This window comes from Peromyscus eremicus, chromosome 11, assembly GCF_949786415.1.
Source record: "Peromyscus eremicus chromosome 11, PerEre_H2_v1, whole genome shotgun sequence".
Taxonomy (NCBI): domain Eukaryota; kingdom Metazoa; phylum Chordata; class Mammalia; order Rodentia; family Cricetidae; genus Peromyscus; species Peromyscus eremicus.
In genome coordinates this window covers 4,691,570-4,717,191 of record NC_081427.1, presented here as the reverse complement: position 1 = coordinate 4,717,191, position 25,622 = coordinate 4,691,570, and the positions used below count along the sequence as shown (strand labels likewise).

The 25,622-nt window shown below is 46.1% G+C and overlaps 1 protein-coding gene and 1 long non-coding RNA gene across 3 annotated transcripts; one reads left to right on the top strand and one right to left on the bottom strand.

The window, feature by feature from the left end:
- Window positions 1-66: 66 nt before the first annotated feature.
- On the top strand, window positions 67-24,229 carry Nsun2 (NOP2/Sun RNA methyltransferase 2). Of its 2 annotated transcripts, XM_059276752.1 has the most exons (19): window positions 88-256; window positions 370-527; window positions 1,076-1,180; window positions 5,128-5,233; window positions 7,121-7,192; window positions 7,813-7,897; window positions 9,163-9,355; window positions 11,127-11,201; window positions 12,492-12,622; window positions 15,873-15,946; window positions 16,543-16,673; window positions 17,070-17,166; window positions 19,481-19,662; window positions 19,929-20,021; window positions 20,595-20,730; window positions 21,172-21,252; window positions 21,560-21,698; window positions 23,087-23,126; window positions 23,436-24,229. In XM_059276752.1, the coding sequence occupies exons 1-19, from the start codon at window positions 167-169 to the stop codon at window positions 23,704-23,706; spliced, it is 2,259 nt and encodes a 752-aa protein (XP_059132735.1). In that variant the 5' UTR covers window positions 88-166; the 3' UTR covers window positions 23,707-24,229. The 2 variants fall into 2 exon arrangements, with proteins under 2 accessions (XP_059132736.1, XP_059132735.1); XM_059276753.1 differs by lacking the exons at window positions 23,087-23,126; window positions 23,436-24,229 and adding an exon at window positions 22,414-23,055 and having other exon boundaries at window positions 67-256.
- LOC131922028 (uncharacterized) lies at window positions 980-4,916 on the bottom strand. Its single transcript, XR_009382163.1, has 2 exons — window positions 4,518-4,916; window positions 980-3,010 (listed from the first exon to the last, which is right to left on the bottom strand). It is a non-coding gene; the product is annotated as an uncharacterized LOC131922028 (long non-coding RNA).
- Window positions 24,230-25,622: the final 1,393 nt, after the last annotated feature.

The window sequence follows — 25,622 nt, the reverse complement described above, 5'->3', positions numbered from 1 at the left end:
TCTCGTGCGTTTTCGGCAAGAGAGTGTGGCGTCCTCCAAGGCATATTTCTTGACTGCCCCGGCGAGGACCCGGCCGCGGGGTCCTCGGGGAGCAGCCGGAAGTACAGCGTGCGAGCTGGCGGTAGCGGGTCGCGGTGTGCGCTCCGCGTGTGCAGCCGCGTGGGCCATGGGGCGGCGGGCGAGGGGCCGGCGGCTGCAGGCGCAGCCCGAAGGCGGGGAGGACGGCGCCGAGGGCGGCAGGAAGCGCGGCCAGGCGGTAGGCGCGGGGGACAGAGGGGCGCCCCGTGGGCTCGGGCGCGGAGGCTTGCTCGTGGGCCGGGTTAGCGGGCGTGGGGCGGGGGGTTCGCTCACCCCTCGCTTTCCTGTCAGGACTGGGAAGGCGGCTACCCCGAGATCATCAAGGAGAACAAGCTCTTCGAGCACTACTATCAGGAGCTCAAGATCGTGCCCGAGGGAGAGTGGGACCAGTTCATGGGCTCACTCCGCGAGCCCCTCCCGGCCACGCTGAGAATCACGGGTTACAAAAGGTAAGACTGATGTGCCTTTCCTGGGCATGTGGACTTGGAGGCGCTGGGGAGGGTGGTAGGGCGCAGGGGGGCAGCCTGGGTTGCTTCGGCGTGGCAGGTGGAAGGATCAGAATATGAGTAGAAAACGCAACCCGAGAAAGACTTGGTTCCTGGAGGTGGGTGAACGGATGGGTCCACCCGAGGAACACGGGAGGTTTGTGCATGGCATCTCCTCTGCCTCTCCTCTCCCTGCCCATGGTTGTACACCATCCCCAAGGTGTGTTGCACATAGAAATGAAGCCGGGCAGAAGTGCAGTATCGCATTCGCCAATGCAGCACAGTAAACTAGAAGGATTTTTGGTTTCAGTCAGTGGGCTCTGTTGCTTTGCAAATTGAATTCTTAAAAATTAACAGTGCCGGACTGTGAGAAGGCCGCACACCCCTGGATGATTAAGGAACATTTCAGAGTTGGCTTTAGTTTTAAAGATATATTTTTAGTCTTAAAGTTATTAAATTTTTACCAACTCAGCTTTTTAGGTCACTGTGAAAATTGCTTATTTTTTTCATAGCCACGCAAAAGAGATTCTCCATTGCTTGAAGAACAAGTATTTTAAGGAGTTGGAGGACCTGGAGGTAGATGGACAGAAAGTTGAAGTTCCACAGCCACTAAGCTGGTAGGTAGAAAATCCTCACTCGTGTCGGGTGTTTCTTGGATTTTTATCTTATTTACTCGTTTGTTTATGTTTATGCCCCGTGGATGCATCTCTCAGCTCTGTAATCGCTGTCGGCATAAAGAGCCGGGGTGAACTTGTCCAGCATCTTAGGTTATTTTCCCTGAAGCTTTTGTGAACGTCAGACTGGCGTGCCCATGTTCGTAAATGACTTGCTGGTCATGCTTCCCACACCAAGTTCAGTCAGTTGGTTTGGGGTCCAGCCTCTTCTTTGATGTTCCCGAGTGGCTTCTCACTTCTGTTGACAGCCCCTCCTTTCTTTCCCACATCAGAGTTTCAGGGTAGATGCTCTCCCAAGGGAGAGCAGACTCCGATTGGCACAGCCTCACCACGGGCTGGCACAGCCTCTAGGCAGGTTCAGTCTTGCACTGTGTCCAGCAGTCAAGCACTCCTGTTCCCGTGATACCTCCCATGATCGTATTACCTGTGATCCCTAGAGCATGAGGCGTAGGATACCTCATGCAATACCTAAGTGCCCCATAATAGCGCAGATGCTCCGGAGATACCTGAATGAACAAACTTACAGAAGTTTTAAATTATGGTTTCAGATTTCAGATTTAGGGATAGAATTTTCACAAAAGAAAAGTATTTTTTAAGTCATTGCTATATAAGGGTGAATTTAGTATGTCTTTACTGGTAACTGGAGGTTTTAACTATTTTATGCTTTTTATTTTGAGACAGGATCTCATTATGTAGCTCTGGCTGGTCTGGAAGTTGCTATGTAGACCAGGCTGGCCTCAAATTCACAGAGATTGGATGCCCCGTCTTCTTTCTGTTGGAATCAAAGGCCTGTGCCACCATGTCTGGAGCTTTGACTGTTTACAAATTGGTGTTGTCCTCTTTTATTTTTAGGTAATCTTTTGTGGTAACAACCCAAGATTAGGGTTTTGGTCATCATGGAATGTAGCTTGCCTTTCTCACTGGCCATTTGGATTTATTTGTGGTATCCTTAGCTTAGTTAGGCACAACATGTTCATTTCAATGAGTACTGGATGTCAGACACTGAAATCAGTGTGCAGCAATGATCCAAATTCTGATGCTGCAGAGTACCTTTATGATGCCCCCCGCTTCCAGGTTTTGCGTTTGAGTTAGAGTTTAGTAGTTTGGAATGACTCACGTGTACATTGCTGTAGTTCAGTTGCAAGTCTGTTGTAGTGAGTCGGTGAGAAAGGAAGATGTACCTCAGCTGCTTTGGTTGTTGACGAATTAAGGTAAGGAGGCATCTTACCATCTAGCCTTCATCCCCCTGGTAACAGACAGCTAGCTGACTGACCTCTTGTTGAGCCTTGGTTTGAGACTTAAACTGGTGGTAGTGGTGCTTGTGCGTTGCTTGATGTGGAGGCTTCTGGCATCTTAGTTTCTCATGGAGTTGCTGCTTTACATCTCACCTGAAGACATTTGTTCCATAAACCTTGCACAGGGATTGGGCAGAAAGGCTTTGCAGATGAGGAAGCCTCTGTTCACTGGCCTCAGCCAGTAGGAAGGCCCTTCAGCATGCATCTCCGGGAAGCAGGTCCACTCAGGCTGTGCTCTTGTAGTCATTCTGTTCTTCACTTTCCAGCAAACTCCACAACACACTCTTTGAACAGTGCTTTGAACTCCTCACCACAGCTCATGCCATGGCTGCTTTCCTGTGTCGTTGTCTACAGTTGTGTATGGGTGTCGGGCAGAGCCTCCCAAAGCCTCCGGAGGAAGGTGGGGAAGGGAAGTGTCTCTTTCTCTGTCAATGGCCGGCAGTAGCTGCTGCTGCTGTGCTTAGTTTTTTGAATGCAGCTGGAGTATGAAAAAAGATGGAATGCTTTAGGTTCCTAATCGATAGCTTTTCACATTATCAGTGACAGTTATTTCGTCAGGTTTACATGTCAGTGTTGGACATTTGGAAATCTCAGCAGTCATGCAGCATTTTTCTGGGACTTGTGGTTTTCTCTGTTCAGAATGCATCTATAGGGTATTCTCTCTAGCCTTTGGCCACATTGGGCATAATATAAAAAGATAGCAGGGCTGCTTCTGTCTTCAGAAAAACCTTAGTTTTTTACTAAGATACTCATAAAAAAAATCCATACATGTCAATGGATTTTTCTTTGGGCCACCAGCTCACAAAAAATGACATGGAGACTTATTAATTATGAAACCTCGGCCTATAGCTTAGGCTTGCCCCCTTAGCTCTTATAACTTAATCCATTTCTGTTCATCTATGTGTTGCCACGTGAGTCCTGGCTTTTATCTCTCCTCCTGCATGTCTGTTCCCTCTGCCACTGCTGGTGACGCTGCCTTTCTTATTCCCAGAGTTCTGTCTCCAGAAGTCCCATCTAACCTCTTTCCCTACCTAGCTATTCGCCATTCAGCTCTTTATTCAACCAATCAAAGGGTGCTTTGGCAAAAACACATCTTCACAGTGTAACAAAAGATTATTCCACAACAAATATACGTGTCCATGATTATTTGATCTTAAAAGTACATGTTTGAAAATATTTGCCATTGCCTGGTGAGGTGGCATAAGCCTTTGATCCCTGTACTTGGGAGGCAGTGGCAGGCAGAAATTTGAGTCCAGCCTGGTCTATATAGAGAGCTCTAAACCAGCCAAAGCTGCACATGAGATCCTGTCTTAAAAATATATATGTATTTGCTGGCTATTCTAAAGCTGTATGGTCACTTTGTTTTTTTTTTTATGCATTTTCACTTCTGTATTTAGCTATTTGGAAGTTTTAAAACATTTTAATCATAAGATCAACAGCTGTCATGCTCACTACAGGAGAACTTGAAGCATATCATAGTAAACTTACACCTTAACTATTGAAACTAGAAACTGACCCATAAGGACCATAGAAGCTATTTACTTAGACTATGTGTAGGTTGCTCCCTTGACTTGAAATGCAAATTCAGTTATTTCTAGTAAGTCTAAGTGGTATATGGTGTTCACATTGATGCTCTGGTGACTTGGTAATTTGCAGTTATACTGTCATTGGTCACAGGCAAGTTTGCGATTGCCAGAAGTATATCAAAGTTGGCATTTTACTCCTCTGTGTTTCAGGTGACACAGTGGCCCAGCAGATTTCTCAAATACAACACTAGGACCCCAAACTGGGGGTCTCTATATTACTGCCTCTAGTGAACCAGAACAAATACTTCAGTTTTTGACTGCCTGGTAATGGAACATAGCTTCACAGTACTGTGTGAGTGGAGGGCGCTGTGTGTAAAATTCAATCAGTTCCATTTTCATAGTTCATAGACAGAACTTATCCCATGTATCTTAAAGCATGGCTATTGAGTAGGGTCTTACGATGCTGAAAGCTTGTTTGTTCTCTGCGTCAGTCCCAAGTTCCAGTTCGTCACTTGTGTCTGTTTTCCAGTCAGCCTGAGTTCATTGTCCCACCTGCTACCATGGCTACAGATTGATACATAGAACCTTTGTGACCTGCATTGCTAGTGGAGTTCGTTATTGTGCCTCAGGCATAACAGTCAGCAGTGACGTGCAGATTGATCACTGTCTCGCCTGTTTGACATCGGGTTAACTGGGCGTGGTGAGCGTTGTGCTGTGGGTCGTACCAGAGCCCTCCCTCATCTCTGCCATTGTGGACTGGTGACTAGGTACAGGCCAGATGGGACACATTCCCATCCACTGACCTCATAAAGATAGAACGTCCATGGATTGACACAGTTGGCAAAGAGGCTTCATTCTTCAGTCTGTATAGCTAACCCTGGTCTAGGAGTTAAAAATGAGCGCAATGGCGGTTTCCTCTTTTCTTGCCTTGTAGAACTGCTTTGTATAGAAACAGAACATAGATTAAGAATATCATGATCAGATGTTTGTCTAACATTTAAATATCTGCTACACATGCCTTATTGTTTGAAAATGGTGAATTTCTTAACTTTCAACTCATCTCATTTAGGTACCCTGAAGAACTTGCCTGGCATACAAATTTAAGTCGAAAAATCTTGAGAAAGTCTCCACTGTTGGCAAAGTTTCATCAGTTCCTGGTTAGCGAGACTGAGTGTGTAAGTTGGTTCTGTGGGTGTGCTGGGGGCCTGAAAACACAAGTGCTGTGTCATGGAACTTCCACTGTAGAGGGGCATAGGCAGGACCACGAGTTTAGTGTCTGGATGTTGATTCATCTGCAGCCTGTTTCAGTCGTGGAATCATGAGGATAGTAAGTTCACCTGTCACATGGCCGGTTTGTCTTACTGTATCCTCTGTGGATTGATGTGGCTGTAGAATCTGGATGAGTGCAGGACTGGGCAGTCACTCATGGACTGCTGTTTATTGTGTACTCTTTTTTCTTGGATGTGCATTCTATTTACTGTCATACATACAAAAAAAAAGTACAACATTTTAAGGCTACTTAGTGGACTGGAAGTTGCCTAGTTTATTTTTAATGCTAATTCCACACTTTATGCTGTTGAATCTTGGCCATGTATTTTTTCTATACTTGACCTTGACCAATGTTTGTAGCTAGGTGTAGCTGTGGTTCTCATGGTGCTGTCCTTCAGGGTTGCTTTGAGCAGCTTCAATCACAGGTCTATAGCCAGAGGTGTCCCCAGAACAGACACTGTCTTTTCATGTAGTGGTTAAGTGCGCCCTGGCGCTTTCCTCTTCCTTCTTTTGGAACTCAGGGGTTCCCCCTCCTCCTCTTGTCCACCTCTTTCTGGTCAGGTGACCCTTCTGTGCCACTAGATGCAGTGGGCTTCTTGTTCACCGAGCTTCAGAAGGACTGTGGTTCCCGTACTTCTTTCCTGGCACCTGACATACCAATCTGAATGTCATTCACCTTGCTCAGTTCCAATTTCTAGCTGTTTCCTGCCACCATGGCTTTATGTCAAAATAGGTAAAGGGCATAAATTTGCCTTGGCTTTCCCTCCCTGGATAGTAAGAATTGAGATTTGCCACATCCCTGTCTGTACTGTGCTCTTCCCAGCTCCTTATTCGTGGTAGCTCAGTAAAAGATTCATTGGGGAGCATCAGGTTTGTGCATTGGGTAGAGCAGAGGCTGTGGGGACCAGTGTGGTAGGCAGCTAGTGGGTAATGGAAACCCAGTTAGTGGTATGAGGAGGTAGCTGTTTGGAAGGAAGGCTTCTGGGTTTACCAGGAGCTAGGTAGTGAGAGCTGTGCAGCTGAGCAAAGTTAGCTTTGTAACTTCTGCAGAGTTTTGAAACAGGAGTCACATGGGTAGACTGGCAGCTTTGAGTCAGTGTGCCTAGGTGAGTGAATCACTGCTGACCAGAGACCTGCGAGAGCGGTGGCAGGTGGAACTGTGAAGTCTAGATGTCCGTTCTGATGTCATAATCCTGACTTGTCCTGGGTCAGTGCTTGGCCAGTGTCTTGGGTGCTAAAAAGCTGGTGATTTGTGCATGCCCAAACCGCTTGCAGGCTGTAGGTAGAGTTGTGACTGAGGCAGTGCTGGTCGATCTACTGCTCCGGCCGCCAGCTCTCATGCCCTCAGGAAAACAACTCGAGGTGGTGATAGTTGTTGAAAAGCTACAGGTAGGATCAGTAGCTGATGGTCTTGTCTCTGCAAGAGTTGCTTAGATCTAGCAAGTGGACATTGCCTAACAGCCGCTTTCTTTCCTCCTGGCTATCTGCTGCTCTGTAGATAGGAGACCGCCCTTGAGGACACTTATCCAACCCTGTGCTTGAGAGGACCCAGACTGTGGTACCAGCCTCCAGTGTCATACCTGACAGTCTAGCCTTGATGCTAGTGGGTCATTCTTAATGATCTTTAGATAGCAAGCAACTATCCATTCATTCAAAAATCTCTCCTCACTGAGTATTTTGTGTGGTAGTGGAGTTTTCTGTTCTTGGAAGATTATGGGACCTTTCTTCTTGCACTCGACACATGTCTCATTTGAAGAGCTGTTTTTCTCACTGTTCCTGGTTTTCTCCCCAAGGGAAACATCAGCCGGCAGGAGGCTGTCAGCATGATCCCCCCACTGCTGCTCAACGTGGAGCCACATCATAAGGTAGTGTACCAGAAAGAAGATGGGAGGTAGGTGTAGGCAGTGATTGCCACTCTGCTGAACCCTCTTAGTGGTAGCCTTTGCCTCCTCCTTTCCTTTGATAATGGTATGTATTTCAAGATTTTAACACTTAAAGGGTTTTTTGTTTTTTATTGTTAACTTAGCAAATTAACTATACAGATGTAACCCTTTTGTGATCTTTTTGGCTAAATCACATTGACTCCATGGAGCTCATTTGGGCTAAGCACTGCTGCATAATTTTAATTAAATTGATGGCTTGACTTTGTCCACACAATCGTCTGGGAACAGTTAGAAAAAGGACGAAGTGAAGGGCGTGGTCCCTGCTGTGGGGCTGCCATGTCATGCTGGGGTGACTCCATTCTTCGTTTGCATTCTGCAGCTCCCAGCCTCGTTCTGTCCCACCCTTGTGTAAGCTGTGCCTCTGTCACCGTGTGACTTCTTGGTTTTCTGAGCAGAGAACATTCTCTCCATCACGTAGAAGTGCTATTTAGGTCTTGGAATGCAAGTCAGCATACTAGAGTGACTCACAAGATGGTTTAAGATCAAATGTAGAGTATTACAGTTTTGAAAAGTGATGCCTTCTTGTTTGTTTGGTTTTGTAGATCTTAGACATGTGTGCGGCCCCTGGATCAAAGACCACACAGTTAATTGAAATGTTGCATGCAGACATGAGTGTCCCCTTTCCAGGTAATCACTGAGGGGCAGGGAAGCTACTTTGGTGGGTTGTGGGCGAGGAAAAGGCCTCCCTTTTCCTGCTTCCTGGGCAATGAAGTCACCTGTGACTACCGAGGGTAGCTCACTCTTGATGAGTTCTCACACCAGCACGATCAGGCTCTGAGACCCTTTCTGTATGTGCTGTCTGTAATAGGAAATGGGCAGGTGTATGTCAGGCCTGGCATCGTGTGCAGACCTACTTTCGAACTTGGGCAGTACACCTCTGCTTGAGTCAGTTCCTGCCTTAGGTGAGAAGCAGTGGCATGTTGTTCTTAGTTGCTGTTAGCCACCTCCATTCACAGCCCTTCACCTTTCAGCAGTGGGTTGTGGCAGCCTTAGGTGCCGTATTTGAAGTGGGATGTGATGTGCAGTGGTGTGGGGAGGTGGCAGAGTGCTCGTGAGGTGGCGGCCGTTTCTGCATTCGCCAGTGTCTCTTGTGCTGGCTGTCTCAGCAGCTGGCTGCCCGGCCCCAGTTCTGTTCTAGTTGCCTGACTTACTAGCAGTGTGGACGGTTCTCTCCCTCCTTGTTTGGGTGTCATTTTTTTTAAGCCCTCATTTTATTGGTAGATAATAATTTCCCTACAAAGCATCTGTATTACCTGTTTTTAATATTTCCATGTTGTCAGTAAAGGGCCTTCTTAGCTGACAGGAGCAGTTTTCTTTGTGTGTTCCTGATGTCTTATGTTCCTTGGTGTTAGGAAGAGTGATCCTGGCCGTAAATGTTGTTAAGCTTCTTTTGTCTTGTTTGTTGGAGTGTGGGAGGAACCAGGAATGAGCAGGGTTACTGCTTGGGAAACTTCCCGGGATAGTTCTGAGCTTGGGACACCAAGCACCATGTCCCAGAGCCCGTTGATGGGCTCGGGTGACAAGACCCTGCCCCAAGCCAGATTTTCACTCTAGAGCAGAGCTCTGGCACATGGGCAAGGTTTTGTGTGCCTTTCTCTTTGTCTCCCTCATGATCAGTAATCCTAGAGAAGTCATTAGCACAACAGTTACAGCTCATCAGGTGCAAGGTAAACAGCTGCTCACAAATGAGACTTGAGGTTTTGATATTTTTGGGTGCCTATAAAATCCACATGTTGACAGCTCCTTTTCGCTTTCCTAGGAAATCTTGATGTCAGGTCTTACATTTCACAGAGCTTTTCTTCTCATCTGCCGACCAGAGGTTATGGTTATGTGTTTCAGGGAGTGATTCTACTTCTGCTGCATCTCACCTGACTACAATTTTATGTTCCTAGAGGGATTTGTTATCGCAAATGACGTGGACAACAAGCGCTGCTATCTGCTCGTTCATCAGGCCAAAAGGTTGAGCAGTCCCTGCATCATGGTGGTAAACCATGATGCGTCCAGCATCCCTAGACTCACAGTAGATGTGGACGGAAGGAAAGAGATTCTCTTCTATGATCGAATTTTATGTGATGTTCCTTGCAGGTATTTATATTAAGAGGCCAGAAAGCCCCATATCTATCAGGACATCCAATCACACGTAGATTAGATTAAATGAAGTGGCACATGAACACGGTGGTGCATATGGTTACTGTGGCCAGGAGTATGGGGAAGGGTGTTATATAAACAGCTCCAGAAGAGGGAGCTTACCATGCACTCATGCACACATGAACGCACACCCCAGGATGCATTTTGGGATATCACTGTCAGGGTTTTCTATTAAAGTTTGCTGCTTAGTTCAGTGAAAGGAATTTAAGAATTGAAACCTTTGTAATACTCATTTTATCTGTATCTTGATACTTCAAATTTAATGGCATCAATGTTAGAATTAGACTTTATGTGTAGAAACATTGTCTAACAAGGAAAGACCCTGCCCTGTTACAGACATCAGTTCAGAAGTAGGTAAAAACCCAAGCAGTTAACAACATGGATTTGTGGGGACCAGAGCTCAGAATCTGCCTGAGAGAACCTATCAAAGTGCTTAGGAAACCTCTTGGGAAGGATGTCATTTTGTTAAACATTTACTGCTTGTAGTAGAACTTAGTATGAAAATTGTAGCTGGTAATGCTAAGTGTGGCTGAGTTAAAATGCATGGAAACTGAAACTTTAGAATTTATGAAATTTAGGAGTGTGGACTCCCTTAAATAACTTGCAGCATGGTAAGTAAAACTTTTAATGTTCTGTGTGAAGCGTCATAAATTAAATACATGAGTCATGAATTCTCTCGTTTCCTTGGTTACAATATTCTTTAACCTTGAGTGTCATGTTTTCTACCCATATGGTCTTATAATCAAAAGAAAAAAATTTTTTTTATATTCTGAAAATAAGTTAGTCTTGCAAACACTTGGTTATAGGCTAAAGAAATTTCTGAAATTATGGTAGGGTTTCTGCCATAGGAGCCCTCACATCCAGCTAGGGTTGGGATTATGTATCAGGTCTTGCCAGTCTCTTGGACCTGCTCCTGAAGCACAAAGAAATGAAGCTTTGCAGAGTCAACAGCTAGGGCAGAAACAAACCCTGGTAGATGAAATAGGACAATCGGAACCTGTCCTGTAAGATGCACATGCATGAATTTCTATCAAATCAGTGGAGGAAGTGAGAAAGTTGGTAATAGTATAAAATCGGCTTGGTTGATTTGCTGTGGCAAACCTTTGCAAGTGTGATTCTGGTTTTAAAATGTCATTTTTTATTAATCGGGTTTCTAAATAGCATTTACGCAAGGGCCTATGTTGTAGGTATACAGATTGGTGTTGCTGGTACAAGCTGAACATCCTGATTTGAAAACTTAAAGTGCTTCAAAAGCCAAAGCATTTGAGTCCTTGTCATATCTCCAGGTGAACCACACCTGAACTCAGTGACAAGTCACAATCAAAACACTACATACTCAAAATGACATGTAATTATCTTCATGCCGTACGTGTAAGGTGTATACAAAACAAATGGATTTGTGTTTAGAATTGGTTCAAAGACACCCAGAACTTGTTTTCTCTGAAGCATTGTAAATATGGAAGACTTGTCCCATGGAAAGAGTCTCTTCAGGGTTAAATGAGGTTTTCTACTCCTGTACTTCCTTTTGGAATTGAATGTCGAAGTGTCGTGCTCTGAAAGCTGAAGTAGAAAGACACTGTCTTCTATGAGGATAGAGATGCTTTAGTCAGTATTTATAAAACCTGCTTTGCAACTCAGCTTGGGTATAACCTGCCTGTCAAACATCTACCCTGGCAGGGGTTCAGCTTGTTAAATATCTTCTTTGCAGTGGTGATGGCACGATGAGGAAAAACATTGATGTTTGGAAGAAATGGACCACTTTAAACAGCTTGCAGCTCCATGGGTAAGTGAACTGGTTAGACCTGGAGACAGACAGACTGCCAATATGTGTTGTTTCCTGACTGACCATCTACAGGTGCACACATACATGGAGCCACAGTTAATAGCTGCCTCATGAGTTTACTTGCACACTACAAGTTGCTTTAAAGCAGTGGTTCTCAACCCTTTGGGGGTCAATTGTCAGATATCCTGCATATCTGATATTTACATTATGATTCATAACAGAACAATTGCAGTTATGAAGTAGCAATGAAATAATCTTATGGTTGGGGTCAGGACATGAGGAACTGTATTAGAGGGTTGCAGCATTAGGAAGTTTGAGAACCACTGCTTTAAAGCCTTTAAGAGTAGTAACTGCTCAAGGCCAGCCTGGGCTACAGAGTGAGTTCCAGGAAAGGCGCAAAGCTACACAGAGAAACCCTGTCTCAAAAACCAAAAAAAGAGTAGTAACTGCTATTTTTATTCTGTCAAGATGCATGTTTATTTAAATTGCCTTTTATGACCATCTCACATAACATTTGAAGCATGCATTTCCTCTCCTGTAACTAACCTTGGATTTCTCAGGGTAGCATCTCTTTGTGCTTACTTAGTATTGCCTTGTTTGTGTGGCATTTTTTCATACTTTTTAATTTTATGTGTATGAATTTTTTGCCTGAATGTATATATGTGCACATCATGCGTGCCTGGTGCCTGTGGAGTTCAGAAGAAGGCATTAGATCCTGGGACTGGAGTTATGGATGGTCACGAGCCACCATGTGGATGCTGGAAACCAAACCCGGTCCTCAACAAGTGCTCTTAACTGCTGAGCCATCTCTTTAGCTCACACAGCATTTTCACTGGTTCTCTCTGTATATAGAGTTTGGTGTTCTTTTGTCTTTTAACATGAAAAGCACATGTCCTTCAGTGTGTAATGGGATGGTCTAGTAAAAACTGACTGCAAATTAATCATTTAATTTTGCTTATTAAATGGTACTGGTTTTGTAAAATGGAGGAAAGGGTTTATATTTTTCATAGAAAAACCACATGTATGAATAAATTTGGAGATTTTTGATAGAGAATTTCTCCAAATATGTTCTACTTTTCTTGTCAAACTGTTAAGAAACGTGGCAGAACAGAAAAAATGTAAAGTAGATTTCTTTTTAAACAATGGACACAGTAACTTATGTAAGATTACATTAACTTCATTTGCAACCTTGAAGTGTTTCGTTTGCTTCTTATAAAATCTGTGTGTGACGAAGTAAGTAGGTGCTCTGTAGCCTCAGCTCTGTTGTGGTAACCTGCAATCCTCCCTTAGCCTACAGCTCCGGATTGCGACTCGAGGTGCTGAGCAGCTGGCAGAAGGGGGCAGGATGGTGTACTCCACGTGTTCCTTGAACCCCGTCGAGGATGAAGCGGTGATAGCAGCTCTGCTGGAAAAGAGTGAAGGTGCGCATGTGTGCTGGTCCTTGAGGGACAGTGAGCATGCTGTGGCTGACGGGGAGGCGGGGTCTTGATGGTTTGCGTGTATGTTTAACCTCTTGCCTCTAACTCTTAAGTGAGGTGTCAGTTAAAAATAGGTTTCTGTGATGCGTTTGTCATATTTTGTTAATTGCTTGGAATCTAAAGGCTTGAGGACACAGCTTTGCTCATTTTCCTCTGATGACAAAATGATTGCCATTATGTTAGGTCCTTCCTACGTTGGTCTATGTAGAAGTGTTTAATGGGGTAGAATAATCCCATGAACTGTAGCACAGTATGTTAGGGACTGACATTACTGTGCAGCTTTTACCATTGTCCATCTCACTTCCTCGTCCTGCAGAACTGAGTTAAGTCGCTGCGTCCCTTGCAGCCACCCTGCTGCCAACACTGGGTTTTTTTCCTCTGGACTTGTGGTTTAGGGTCCTTATGAAGGTGGGTCATATTGTAGCTGTCTTCTCGTCACGGCCTTGTTTGCCTCAGTACCAGGTTTCTGTCAGGGTTTCATTCCGTGTGTGAACCGAGCAGTACCCAGTTGTCTGTGACTCCACCCTGTTTACTGGATCATTAGTGGGTGACACTTGGATTTCTGCTTGGAACTTCTGTGGACTTCAGGCTGTGAACATGGTGTGTTAAGAGTCTCCTAGACAGCCTGCTCTCCCTGCTTTGGGATGTGCCTCTAGAGGGGGATTGCTGAATCCTCTGGTGACTCTTCTTGTGTTGAGGACTTAGAGGGCTGCTCTTACTGACAGCATCATTGTACAGCCTGTACACAGGTTCCAGTTGCATCACCTTTTCAGACCTGTGATTGTTTTTGTTAGTCTCCATCCCACTGATTGTAAGGTCTTAGCATACGGAATTACACTGAGACATCAGACAGGCAGCATTTTCAAACAGTATTCCAAAACAGCGGTTTTCATGATGCTTTTTAAAGTGCTTCAGTTTTAGAATTTTGTTGAAGTGTTAGCTTTTCTCTATTAACTTCACTTACTGGGGTTTTCTAAAAGCAAACAGTAGGCTTTCTCCATGTTTTAATATCACAATCCAGCAGTGTGCCATCCTCACAAACATGGAGGAAGTTAAGCATGATTAGGGAAGTACACTCACATATCCTGAGGCATGGCACCCACCTGCCATCCCTGGACTTAGGTGTGTTGCAGCTCTGGCTGGTCTGGGTTGTGTAGTCAGCCCTCAGCCGAGTCCTTTAGATTGAAATTTAATACATGTATTTGTATTCTTACACATTGGCCTTAGTAAAGATAGGATTTTGGAACAATTGTTTTGGTAGTATTTAACTTCTCAAAGTGCATGTGGAGAAGGAAATGATGTCATATCCTCAGGCATTCTGGGTCAAGTGATAATAACTGAACTTGTGAAGGGCGGTGGTGGTGTATGCCTGAAATCCCAGCACTGGGAAGGCAGAGGCAGGCGGATCTCTGTGAGTTGGAGGTCAGCCTAATCTACAAAGCAAGCTCCAGGACAGTCAGAGCTGTTACACACACAAAAAAACTGTCTCTAGCTGTGTCTCCCCCCTCCACCTCCCAAATTGAACTTGCTCAGATTTGTGTCTGTGTTAGCTGTACTTTTAGGAAAAATGGGATTCTGATAACTAGAATGATAGACTTCATGTCTACATGGGGCTACAGCCTAGGCCCCTGAGGTCTGAAAAGCAGTCAATATACTGATCATTTGTAGGTAGTTTCTGTCACTGCTCAGTCTCAGGGCTAAGCCAGGAATAGGGCCTGTGCTCTCAACAGCAGGAAGAGGGAGGCAGAGGAACTGGATTCAAGGCCAGTCTGAGCTGCACAGGAGTTCCTTTTTCAAAAAGCCCAGGGTTGAGGATGTAGCTTGGTGACAGTCCTTGGCTGGCATGACCAGCCCCTGGGTTTGATCCCCAGCAGTACAGAAACCTCTGAGGGTAGTTGTAGGATTTGAGGTGTTCACACTGTTTGGGGTGCCTTTTTATTAATATAAAAAAGACTGGTTTCTTGATGATTGGTGATTAGTTTTCTTGACTAGTGTGGATACTAAATGTAGCTATTCTCACCTCAAGCACAGGCTTGATGGTGACAGGGTCCTTCCTTCTGTCGTCAGGCCTGGCATTTGGGCCTAGTCACAAGCTTTCAACAGAAAATGGAGCAACAGAAAGTGCTTAGGTTCTGGGAAATGAGGGAATGTCAAACACTGAGAGTTGACACGTGCTTTGGTTAAGTACTGGAGGAGTGTGGTCAGCGCTGTGGCTGGACAGTGCTGTAGCTGGAGGAAAGGTGGCTAACAGCATGGAGACTGCAGGTGGCCTGGAGCTTACCCAGGGCCAGCTCTGCTCCTGGGTGCAGCTGTTGGCCTCCCTGGATGGAGAACCAGTGTCAGGGGGTTGTGTTTGCTTGGAAGGAGGAGGTTCTTAGAGCAGGCTGCTTCTGTGAAAGGCCTCCCAGCAAGGGTCTCCGTGGGGTCCTTTGGTTTGTTTATGCAGTTATTCGGGGTTTTCTTTGCTTCTCCAAGGAGCTTTGTTATTCTTTTCCACAAGTGTGTATTGGTAGCTACTTAAATGGTGACTGATGTCCCCACTGTACAGCCTCCTACAGTGTCACTGTTAGAGATTGCAGGACCCGAGTGTGATCACACTGTACAGCCTCCTACAGTGTCACTGTTTAGAGACCGCAGGACCGGAGTGTGTCCCCACTGTACAGCCTCCTACAGTGTCACTGTTAGAGACCACAGGACCCGAGTGTGTCCCCACAGTACAGCCTCCTACAGTGTCACTGTTAGAGACCGCAGGACCCGAGTGTGTCCCCACTGTTCTGCTGTAAGGCTGCTCCAATTGTGCCTAGTGGGCAACTTTAGGAAACCTCCTGGGATGTAAACTTTATGAGTGAACTCAATTCTGGAGTGTTAGACAAAAAGGCATGAAATTGCTGATCACCTGACCAGTGTGTGTAGTGAGTTTTCATTTGCACTTTAAGAATACAGTTAAATGACTTAGTAAAGTTACAGAGCTGAGTCTGTCACCACAGTCCAATTCGAGGCCATTTTTGTACCCAAAGAGGGTTCTTTGTGGCCATTAGCATTCACTCCTGGTCCTACTCTAAGCCACTTTCTGTCAATGGACTTGCCTTCCCTGGACATTCTTAGAATGGAACCATGTTGTATGGACTTTGCTGTGTTTCTTTGAATGGGCAAATGTGGCAGCCTTTGAGGTTTCCCTTGTATATGTTCCTAGGTGCTCTTGAGCTTGCTGATGTGTCTGCTGAGTTGCCAGGACTGAAGTGGATGCCTGGAGTCTCCCAGTGGAAGGTAATCCTGCAGTGAGGGCTTTAGTTCAAAGGACCCAGGGACACCTGAAGGATTTAAGAGCCACAGACGTTGGAAAACATTTGTGTTTGGGTATTGTGAATCAATCATCACCTGGTTGTACAATATAGAATCCATGCACAGATTCTATTTAAAGACAAATGCTATATTGCATGTATTTTTTCTCTGTTTTTTGTTCCTCATATAGAACCTAGCTTTGCTCTCATCCAAAAAATTAAAACCTTGCTACTTTTTTGAGAGTGTGGGGGGGGGGCGCGGGGGTTTGCAATTCAACCTTGCTTTTATAAACAAACAATTCCCCATTGACCTTCCTGCCCAAACAGTCTGAGATTTGGTTGTTTGTTTTTTTAAATAAGTAAATAACCTGGTCAGAGAGCTTGATGATATTTATCCTGGACTTTGGGATGAAGGTATTTCAGTAATTTTAAAAGATGCTATATATAAGTTATTGCCCTGCATGTTTTAGCTTTATCTTTGCAAATAGTCTGGTTTCTCTGGAGAGACAAATTTACCTTTATGCTATGTTCCTTGAGTACGGCATGCTCTTCATTGTGGTAGTGCTGCTGGTCTCTCTGCAGGTTATGACTAGAGATGGGCAGTGGTTCGCAGGCTGGGATGAGGTGCCCCAGGGCAGGCATACACAGGTTCGACCTACTATGTTCCCACCAAAAGACCTGGAAAAACTACAAGCGATGCATCTTGAGCGATGGTAGGTTTGTGGGCACTGTGGGCTTTGGAGTGGGAGATGGTCTGTTGAGTTGTGAACTCGGTACCCAGTGCTTGCTGCTACAGTGTCGACAGATCCTGAAACTGGCTAGAACCTCGGAGTTAATGCTTTGGAGACTGCATGAGCTTTTCACCCTTCACTCGTTAGTGTGTAGGAATTGTACAGAGCAGTGGCTTCATATGACAGCTCCATAAATGCTGCAGTGCACCTTGATCATGGCAGTATTCCTCCATCCGTGTGTGATTGTCTTCCCCTATTCCCTCCGTGAACTTCTCAGACGATATGAGTGGGAGCTCTTTGTGAGGGGGGCTGAGTTTGCAAGAAGGGAAGATCAGATCATTTGTATGACGTTTTATATATATATATATACTGTTTTAGCCTTCGAATACTACCACATCATCAGAATACTGGAGGGTTCTTTGTGGCAGTGTTGGTCAAAAAAGCATCAATGCCATGGAATAAACGTCAGCCAAAGGTAAGGGCTTTTAAATCAAAACCGTCTAACAGAACATGTGACCTTACTACTGTTCATACAAGACAAACCCTGTAAGAGTTAGTTCACTTGAAATGCAGAGCAAAGTGGAGGTTTTGAGGGCTGAGGATGTTTAGAGAGGCTAAGCCTGAAGGAAGGGGACTCATCTGAATTTCAGATTTTCAAAAAAGCAGGCAACTTCTCACAAACAGATGGTGAGAAAGGCCGTGTGTGGGTAGCACGTTCTGTCTCAAAGTTCAGCTACTTAACAGCAGTTGGAATGATGGGAGATTGATGGTGGGCAGGACTAGGGGCTCTGACATTCATTGTCCTCCACCATAGGGTTCATTCTGGCCCTGTGTGTACTGGCCATGAGTGAGGCTCTCTCTTCTCATCTGTGAGCAGTCATGGGACGTGGTGTCTCGTGGCTTTCCCAATCTCTGTGTCATTCCCCTCTTCTTTGTTAGCCTAGCCGTTATTATGGCTCATAAGTCAGATTCTGTGGTTATGGACTGTGCCTGGAATTGTGCAAACCTCTGTTTCTTCAAGATCATCTTGGGTTAGGACTAAGACTGTTCAGCTTTGGAAAAACAAAGAACTGTTTTCTCAAAGGATTGCAACCTACTCTGGCCACAGTTACAAGTGGCCAAGGGTAACTGTTCAGCTTCTGACTGATAAAGGCAGAGACCCTGTGCTTTTGGGTGTTCACCATGAACTTGGTAGGCTAGAAGGTCCTCACTTTGAGACTGTGGCCCTAACCCCTTTGGAGTAAAGCTTAGAGCTGTACTCTTTCCTGATGGAGGTAGGATGCCAGCCATAGGCGTCTTTTTCCAGTAGTGCGCTTTAAAATTAACTAGACTAATGCATTTTACTACTAATTTACTAATGCCAGTGTATTTAAAAGGCTGTTTCCAAGTAGTCAGTTGAGGTTTCCTTGTGTTTTCTTACAATGTGTTTTAACAGTGGCATGCATTTAGTTAGTTATTTGGAGCTGGTGTTGAAACTAGAGTCCTTATGCTAAGCACATGCTCTACCAGTCAGTTCTACCTCTAGCTCCAGTAGTGTGTGCCCTAGAAATGATGCGTCTTAGTTTGTACTAGTGGCGTTTTCTGTGCTCTGTATCCGTAGCTAGTGGTTCTGAGCTATTGGGAACAGTTCAGAGGCTGTTGTGAGTGTGCTGTAGGTTGACCTACACTGAAGTGCTTTCTGGCTTCATGCTACTTCTGCAGTGTATAAGGATGTTTTTTCTTTGATGAGTTGTCTTGCTTTTTAGAGTATGTTGTGTCATTTGCAGGGTTCCATGTTCTCTCTCTCTCTCTCTCTCTCTCTCTCTCTCTCTCTCTCTCTCCTGCTTTTCTGTCTCTTACTTAGTTTAGGTGTCTGACCTGCCCTGTGTGTAAATGAGCAGGGGCACACTCCTCATGAGGTAGTGTGTTAACAAGTCAGTCATGGAGAGCAGAGAACACTCAGAATCAAAGCCAGAGACATAGACGCTGTGCTGTATCTTTTCAGAGGAGCTGTGGACAGCGGGCTGTTTGAGATGTCTCTTAAGACTGTTGCTGTGACTTGGATTTGGCTCTTATAGCTTGCTGACCTGAGGAAAATTTGGGACTTGCCTGCACTGAAGCTCCCTAAATAGTAGTCTGACAATGGAACTGAAAGATTTACTTTTACTAATCTTCTGACGTGTAGACAGGACACACAGCTTTGTAGATTGTTTAGTGTTGCTAGTGGTTGAGACCCAGGCTGTGTGTGTGTTGGGCGAGTGTGTTAGCATACCGAGCTACGTCCCCAGGCTTAAAGGAGCTTCAACGTGTGACTGCAACCTTGGCTTCTACTCCAAGCCAGTTCTTTACCCCAGTTCCTGAAACCCTGGGAGTGTGTTCTCCTAATTACTCACACCCTGGAGCAGTTCCAACAGCCCTCTTTTGGTTAAGTTTCCTCAGTTACGTACCTGTTCCTAACATGTCAGGACCCCTGGTTAGCACATTCTCACATTCTCCTGAACTTCGTGTCCCTTAACCAGAGTAGACACAGGGTTGTTGACTAAGAACAGGCTGGCTCTATAGGCCTCTACGAAGGCCAGCCTGTGGTGTTCTTTGTGGGGCCACTGGAGAGTTGGCTCTGAATGAACAGTGCCTGTAAATTCCAGTTAAAGAGCAAATTCTGAAAGTGATATGTTTTAAGACGAAAATTTTGTTGTCATGCAATGTCATAGAAAAATACAACTGGTTGATATGAACGTGGTAGTTTTACTTTTCTTGCAGTGGTGAAGTGTGTTGCTTTATTGTGAAAATGAACTTGTTCCCCTCGATAGGTACAGAGTAAATCTTCAGAGCCCAGGGAGAACATAGCATCCAGCCCTGTGGGTGCCACAGAGAGGAATCCTGGTGACCTCCCTGAGCTGGACGGTCAGGTGATCATTGGAGCCGGTGACTCAGAAGTAACACACACCACTGAGAACACAGAGAGTAATGAGAAGAAAGATGGTGTTTGTGGGTGAGGAAAACTGCATCTGGGCATGTCAGCTAAGTGGGATCCCAGAGCCTTAGCCACGGGGATTTCCGGGAAGTGAGGACAGCGCCTTGTTTGTTACACTCTGCTCTGTAGGGCAGAGAGTACCCACAGCAGAGCACTGGGTGTTGTGTGGGATCCAGCCCTACAGTTCAGGACCGAGTACTGGGTGTGACCACAGGGGTGCTGTGGTAGTGAATGCTCCTGCCATACTTGCTGACTGCCTTACCACCTCCATATTCCCTCCTCAGCCCTCCTCCATCAAAGAAAATGAAGTTGTTTGGATTTAAAGAAGATCCATTTGTGTTCATTCCTGAAGATGACCCTTTGTTCCCGCCTATTGAGTAAGGATCCTGCCATTTGAATCCCGCTGTAGAAAATTCACTGTCGCAAAGCCAGTCCGCTACCAGTCACATACAGCTGGTGTTTTGTAGTTAGAGCCTTTCTCCTGATGGTGCCTTAGAGCTGGGTGGTACTGGAGAGGTGCGCTAGCCCTGCCACTGGAGCTGAAGAGAACCGAAGAGCTGCCGACTCGAACCCAGCCTAGGTTCCTGTCACTCAGTGGAGTGCAGCAGGCAGTGCCCGAGGTCCCCGGTCTGCTCTTATATAGAAAAGTGAGGAGACAGTACGTCTGGGCAGTAGTGGAATGACCCTGCACGGGGAGCACAGGAAGGCATACATTGTAAAACCTTAATGTTTGGCCTGGTGTGGGGTCTGGGTTCCTCGTCACCGGAGTGGTGGTTGGTAGAAGAGCTGCTCTTGGAACAGCCCTTGACCTGGCTGTCCTTCAGGCACATCCTGCGTGTGCTCTGAGGCCAGGTGGACTGTGTCTGGAAGTTAGGTCCTGTTGGGGGCTGTGAGGTTCGTAGATGGTCTGCCCTGGGCTGTCTGTGTAAGCAGCGCCACTTTGTTGACAGGAAGTTCTATGCCTTGGATCCTTCGTTCCCGAGGATGAACTTGTTAACTCGAACTACAGAAGGGAAGAAGCGGCAGCTGTACATGGTCTCCAAGGAGCTTAGGAATGTACTGCTGAACAATAGCGAGAAGATGAAGGTGGGGCGCTGTGAACCACGAGCAGGACCTTGCACATGCCGCTGGTTTCCTTGGGAGGGGCAGGTCCCAGTGCCCGGGTTTGTTTTCTCCCAAGACAGTTTTCCTTAGGTTTGCCAGCCGACTGGCTGTGCTTCCTAACAGTGCCACCGGGAGCTGCCTTGTTCTGTCCTCCAGGGTCTGCTGGGCTGTCAGGGCAGTGACATGAAGTGCCTCTGTCTGGATGCATCCTGAGATGTGTGCCACTTATTCTTGTGTTTAATTGTTCATGAGCTGTGGACATAGAAGTGGTGGGACTATGAGTTGATTCTTGGAAAACTGTTCCAGAAAGGGTTCCCATCCCTTTCCAAAGCTGCTTACAGGCAGCCATGTTACCCTACAGTGGAAGGGGCTGCAGTGAACAATTGTCCTTAATTCCTGTTTCCTCTCATTTTTAACTTACAGGTCATTAACACCGGGATAAAAGTCTGGTGTCGAAATAACAGTGGCGAAGAGTTTGACTGTGCCTTCCGTTTGGCACAGGAGGTAATTTGGAAATGGAAAGTCTTAGCCATGGTGGTGTGAGACAGCCAAGAGAGGTCCTTAGGGCATGCCACTAGATTTCAGTACTTAAAGACTTGCTGGAGCTGACTGGGCCACCTAAGAGGTCTTTGAGTTCCTCCAGGGCCTTGACCCAGGGGAGGGACTTAAGTCAAGTCATGAACTTCACAGGAAAGCTCTTCAGTAAAAGTATCCAAGGGATCACTGTGCACTCTTACAGGGGATATATTCATTGTATCAATCTCTTAATTGAAGTACCCATGGGATCATGGTGCTTTCTCGACTCTTACAGGGGATATATACATTGTATCCATTTATTAATTCAAGAATTATCACTGTGTCAATGGAAGATGTGAAGACACTGTTGACCCAAGAGAACCCATTCTTCAGAAAACTCAGCAGTGAGGCCTATAGTCAAGTCAAGGACTTGGGTGAGTAAAGGGATCCAGAGGCTGGCTTGTGTTACCTTAATGAGGCCTGCAACAGGTAACACCTGTAACAGGTGTTTCTAATTTTAGGACACGTTTCTTAGTCACATGTAGCAATTCAGATAGGCCCTCTGTATGGGTTCCACCTCCTCAGATTCAACCAGTCATGGACTGAAAATATTTGAGAGAAAAAAGTCATGCCTGGCTAGGGATGTGCTCAGTTGACACAGGTCTTCCCTTTGCATGCTCAGAGCCCTGGCTTTGATAAACTACAGAAACTGAGCCTGTCTGTAACCCCAGCACTTAGGACATGAGTCAGGAGGATCAGATAGTCATCATCCTTGGCTGCACAGCAAGTAATCTGAATAACAGCTATGGATAGGACGTTCACTCTGGAGGGCATTTTAAGTCACCTACAGATAACATTACAGTGAGCTCTGTGCAAATTCTTGTCATTTCATATGAAAGACTTGATCCCTTCTTGAGGGTTCTTTCCCTTGTCCCTGTGGAATCCCTTCTGCTACTAGGCAGTACCCCCTGAGTTTATAAAGCACTTGGGCCTGACTCTTTAAGCCCCTGGCTGAGCTGGACATTATTTGGGGTTCTGGTTGTGTGGCCCACCTCTTGACTCTTCTACCTGTCTTTGTAGGACTCTGGAGTTCAGGTCCTGTGTTAGTTCTGTGAGACCCACAGTCTTGGTTGCACTGTCCTCTTACAGCTCCTGAACTTCTTCACCAAGCCCCTCCTCCTCTGTTTGCACTCCTCACAAGCGTCTGTTGGTGCGTACAGACAGCTCACTCTGCATGGTCCTGGGCTTGTATGACTTGTCTCACTCTGGTGGGAGCCACAGGTGTGCAGTTTGGAACACTTATCTCCCACTCCATCTCTTCCACAGAACCACAGTTCAAAGAAGAGATTTAAAAAGAGACAGGAACTTTCTATTTCTTTTTTTCTTTTTTAGTCTTACATGAAGGTTTATGTTACGTCTTTCATTGATGATTGAGTATGTGTGGGCCATAGTGTGCATGTAGAGGTCGGAAGACAACATGTAGGAATTGGTTCCTTCCTCACACTGGGTTCTGGGATCGAACTCCAGACTCCAGGCTTCAGGTTTGGACAGCACGCACTTTTCCCAGCTGAGCCGTCTGGCTGGCCCTCGTCCTTCTTTGAGGTGATGAAGTATAGGACATGGTAATTCTCATGTTATTCTGGGCTGGGTCTAGGCGCTGGAGCTTTATTTACTTAACTTGAGTGTTGAGAATTGACCAGGAGTTAACTCACAGCCTCCTTCCTTCCTTTGAGAGTTGTCCTCTTGAAGACCACACACCCATCTTAGTTGTGGCCACTAAGTGAAAACCTTGGTTCATGTGTCTGTTTCTCTTTTCTTCCAGCAAAGGGAAGTGTTGTGCTGAAGTATGAACCGGATTCTGCGTAAGTGTGTATCCCTCATTGTTGGATACGTAGCTGGGCATGGTGGCTCATGGTGTAACCCCAGCACTTGAAAGCCAAAGCCAGAGGGTCCCAGGCTACAGGATTTTCAGGGCTTACCCTTTGGGGAGTTCCAGGTAGTAAGGGTGGCAGCTACTGAGTGTCAGGAACACAGAAAACTGACTGCACACATGGCCGGAATTGGGGCGGTGGGTACGGCACTTTTTTTTTTTTTTTTGAGAGGTTGCATGTCAGTGTCATTAGCTGTAGCTTAACAGGATGTTTAATGCTTACAAACGTCTTTGTTGGCAGGAATCCAGATGCCCTCCAGTGCCCCATTGTGCTGTGTGGGTGGCGGGGAAAGGCTTCTATTCGAACTTTTGTACCCAAGAATGAGAGGCTTCATTATCTCAGGATGATGGGCCTTGAGGTGTTAGGAGAAAAGAAGAAAGATGGGGTCATTCTTACCAATGAGAGTGTAGCCAGTCCAGAGCAGCCCGAAAATGATGAGGATGCCGAGCAGACACCACAAGAGGCTACCATCACCAGCTGTGACCCAGCTGCAACTGAGCCATCCCGGTGAAGAGATCTCCACACACTGAACTGGTATCATCCCTTGGTGTTTGAGATAAGATCCAGAATGTCCTTAGCTGCGAAGTGTATTGTTGGGGACTGTACATGGGTGGGTGGCAGCAGTCTGGGAAGAGTTGTATTTTCCAGCATTTAGGAATCGCTTTGGCAGATTGGATCTATGTTTCTGCTTCTAAAGGCTGATGCAAAACAGCCTTTGCAGAAGTTCAGGTCCCTTGTTGGGCCAGTATTGGCCTAGTCTTTTAAAAATTATTTATAGTAAAAACTACAACTCTTGGGAAACGGCTCTATGCTTTAATAATGTTTGGACTGCACATTGGTGCGCCGTGCGGTGATGCCGACACCTGAGGTCTCAGGTGACTTCTGTGCCTTTGTGATAGAGTGAAGTAAGCGATCCCAGAATAAAGACTGATGAATCATGACAGCAGTTTTGGGGACAGTTTTGTGCTTATCCAGCAGGTGCTTTAAGTGGGGTTGCAATTATTTGGGTCATGAAATAAAGAGCTATTATGATACTGTGTCTAAGCATGTGACTGATTTGCCCTTAGTTGGCTAATGGGAGAGAAAACCAAGCCCTCTTGTCTCTGGTATAGACATTGAAGCAGGGCTAGCGTGGGGTTGTCAGCCAGTGTGTCTTGAGCACCTTCCTGCTTCCGTGAGCTGCTCTGGACTGGACTGGGGTGTGCTGGGTCCTTGACCTGTTTTTAGCACAGAACCAGCCTCGTGATGGTTGAGCCATTAAGGGTTTCGGCATTTAAGAATGGAGAGGTAGAACAGGGTGGAACTGTACTGTCCCCTGCCTGGCTTCCAGGAGGGCTAGCCTAGTCATGTTTATCCTCCCCAGCAGTGACCATTTCCAGAGTGGAGGGCTTTAGCACAGCTTTCCCTGTCGGCCCTTGGTATTTAACAGCCTCGTACTCAGAAGTGACTGTTGACTTTCCTTAGCTGTGCACATAAATGCAGGGCAGACATGGCGCCTGCTCATGTGTCCGTCTCCTTGGCCTCTTGAACCATTCCGTGTCAGTAGTGTTGGCCTCACCCAAACTCCAGGCAGTGTTCTTGCAGTAGTTTTCTTTCCCGTGTGGTTTTGTTGGCCTTCCTGTGTAGTCTTGGAACAGTCCGGTCTCTGAGCCCAACGACCGCTCTGTGAGTTCAGCTGCTCACCACAGGTCATCCCAGCTGGGCTTGTTGACTCTTGACATCCCCGGGGAGCGTCACGGGACCCTCACCTGAATGTCCAGCTACACCATAGCATAGGTTGTAACTCTGCCTCGGGGAGCAGCTAGAGAATACAGGCTGGAGAAGACTAGGGTGAGGGCTCCATCTCAGTGGCTGTGGGAAAGCCGCCTGCTGGTTAAAGACTTGGCACTGCCATTTGTGGAGAGGGTACCCATGCCACTTCAAGTAGCCCTCACCTGCTCTGAGTAAGCCCAGTAAACTCACTGGTTCCCCAGAATGGACCCTGGCAGAATTGTGGAGTTTTTGGTGAAGCTTGTGGTTGGACTCTTAGGAGGGGCAGACTGCTTGTGTTCCTCGCCCTGTGGGAGGAATTTTAGCAACAGTGAGTCTCTCCTAAAATATAGATCTGATTTGTAAGTATAGCCTTGAGATGAGAAGACCACTAAGTCATAACCATTGGAAGTACCTCACTGCCAAATGGCACGATGACTTTCTCAATCAGTGCTGCCCGGACTCTGTCTGTCTTGTGATTTCTCTGACAGGGTGTGGCTCAGTAGTTCTGTAGAATGTTGTTGGGCTCCTGTGTTCACCCAGAGCATGCAGGCAGTGCGTCTCAAGTGGTAGCAGCTTTGCTCACCACAGTCCCCTGCCTGCCATGGTTCCCCACTCAGTGTTGGTGTTTTACAGGGAGGTCTTTCAAGACTCTTCTTTTTGAGTCTTCCCATCCTG

What these genes read in the sequence shown, in the direction of transcription:
- Nsun2 (XM_059276752.1), top strand. Translation starts at nt 167, where the DNA reads ATGGGGCGGCGGGCGAGGGGCCGGCGGCTGCAGGCGCAGCCCGAAGGC. An exon ending in GTTCCACAGCCACTAAGCTG is followed by an intron (nt 1,181 to 5,127) that starts GTAGGTAGAAAA and finishes CATCTCATTTAG; the next exon opens with GTACCCTGAAGAACTTGCCT. An exon ending in GGAATAAACGTCAGCCAAAG is followed by an intron (nt 17,167 to 19,480) that starts GTAAGGGCTTTT and finishes TCCCCTCGATAG; the next exon opens with GTACAGAGTAAATCTTCAGA.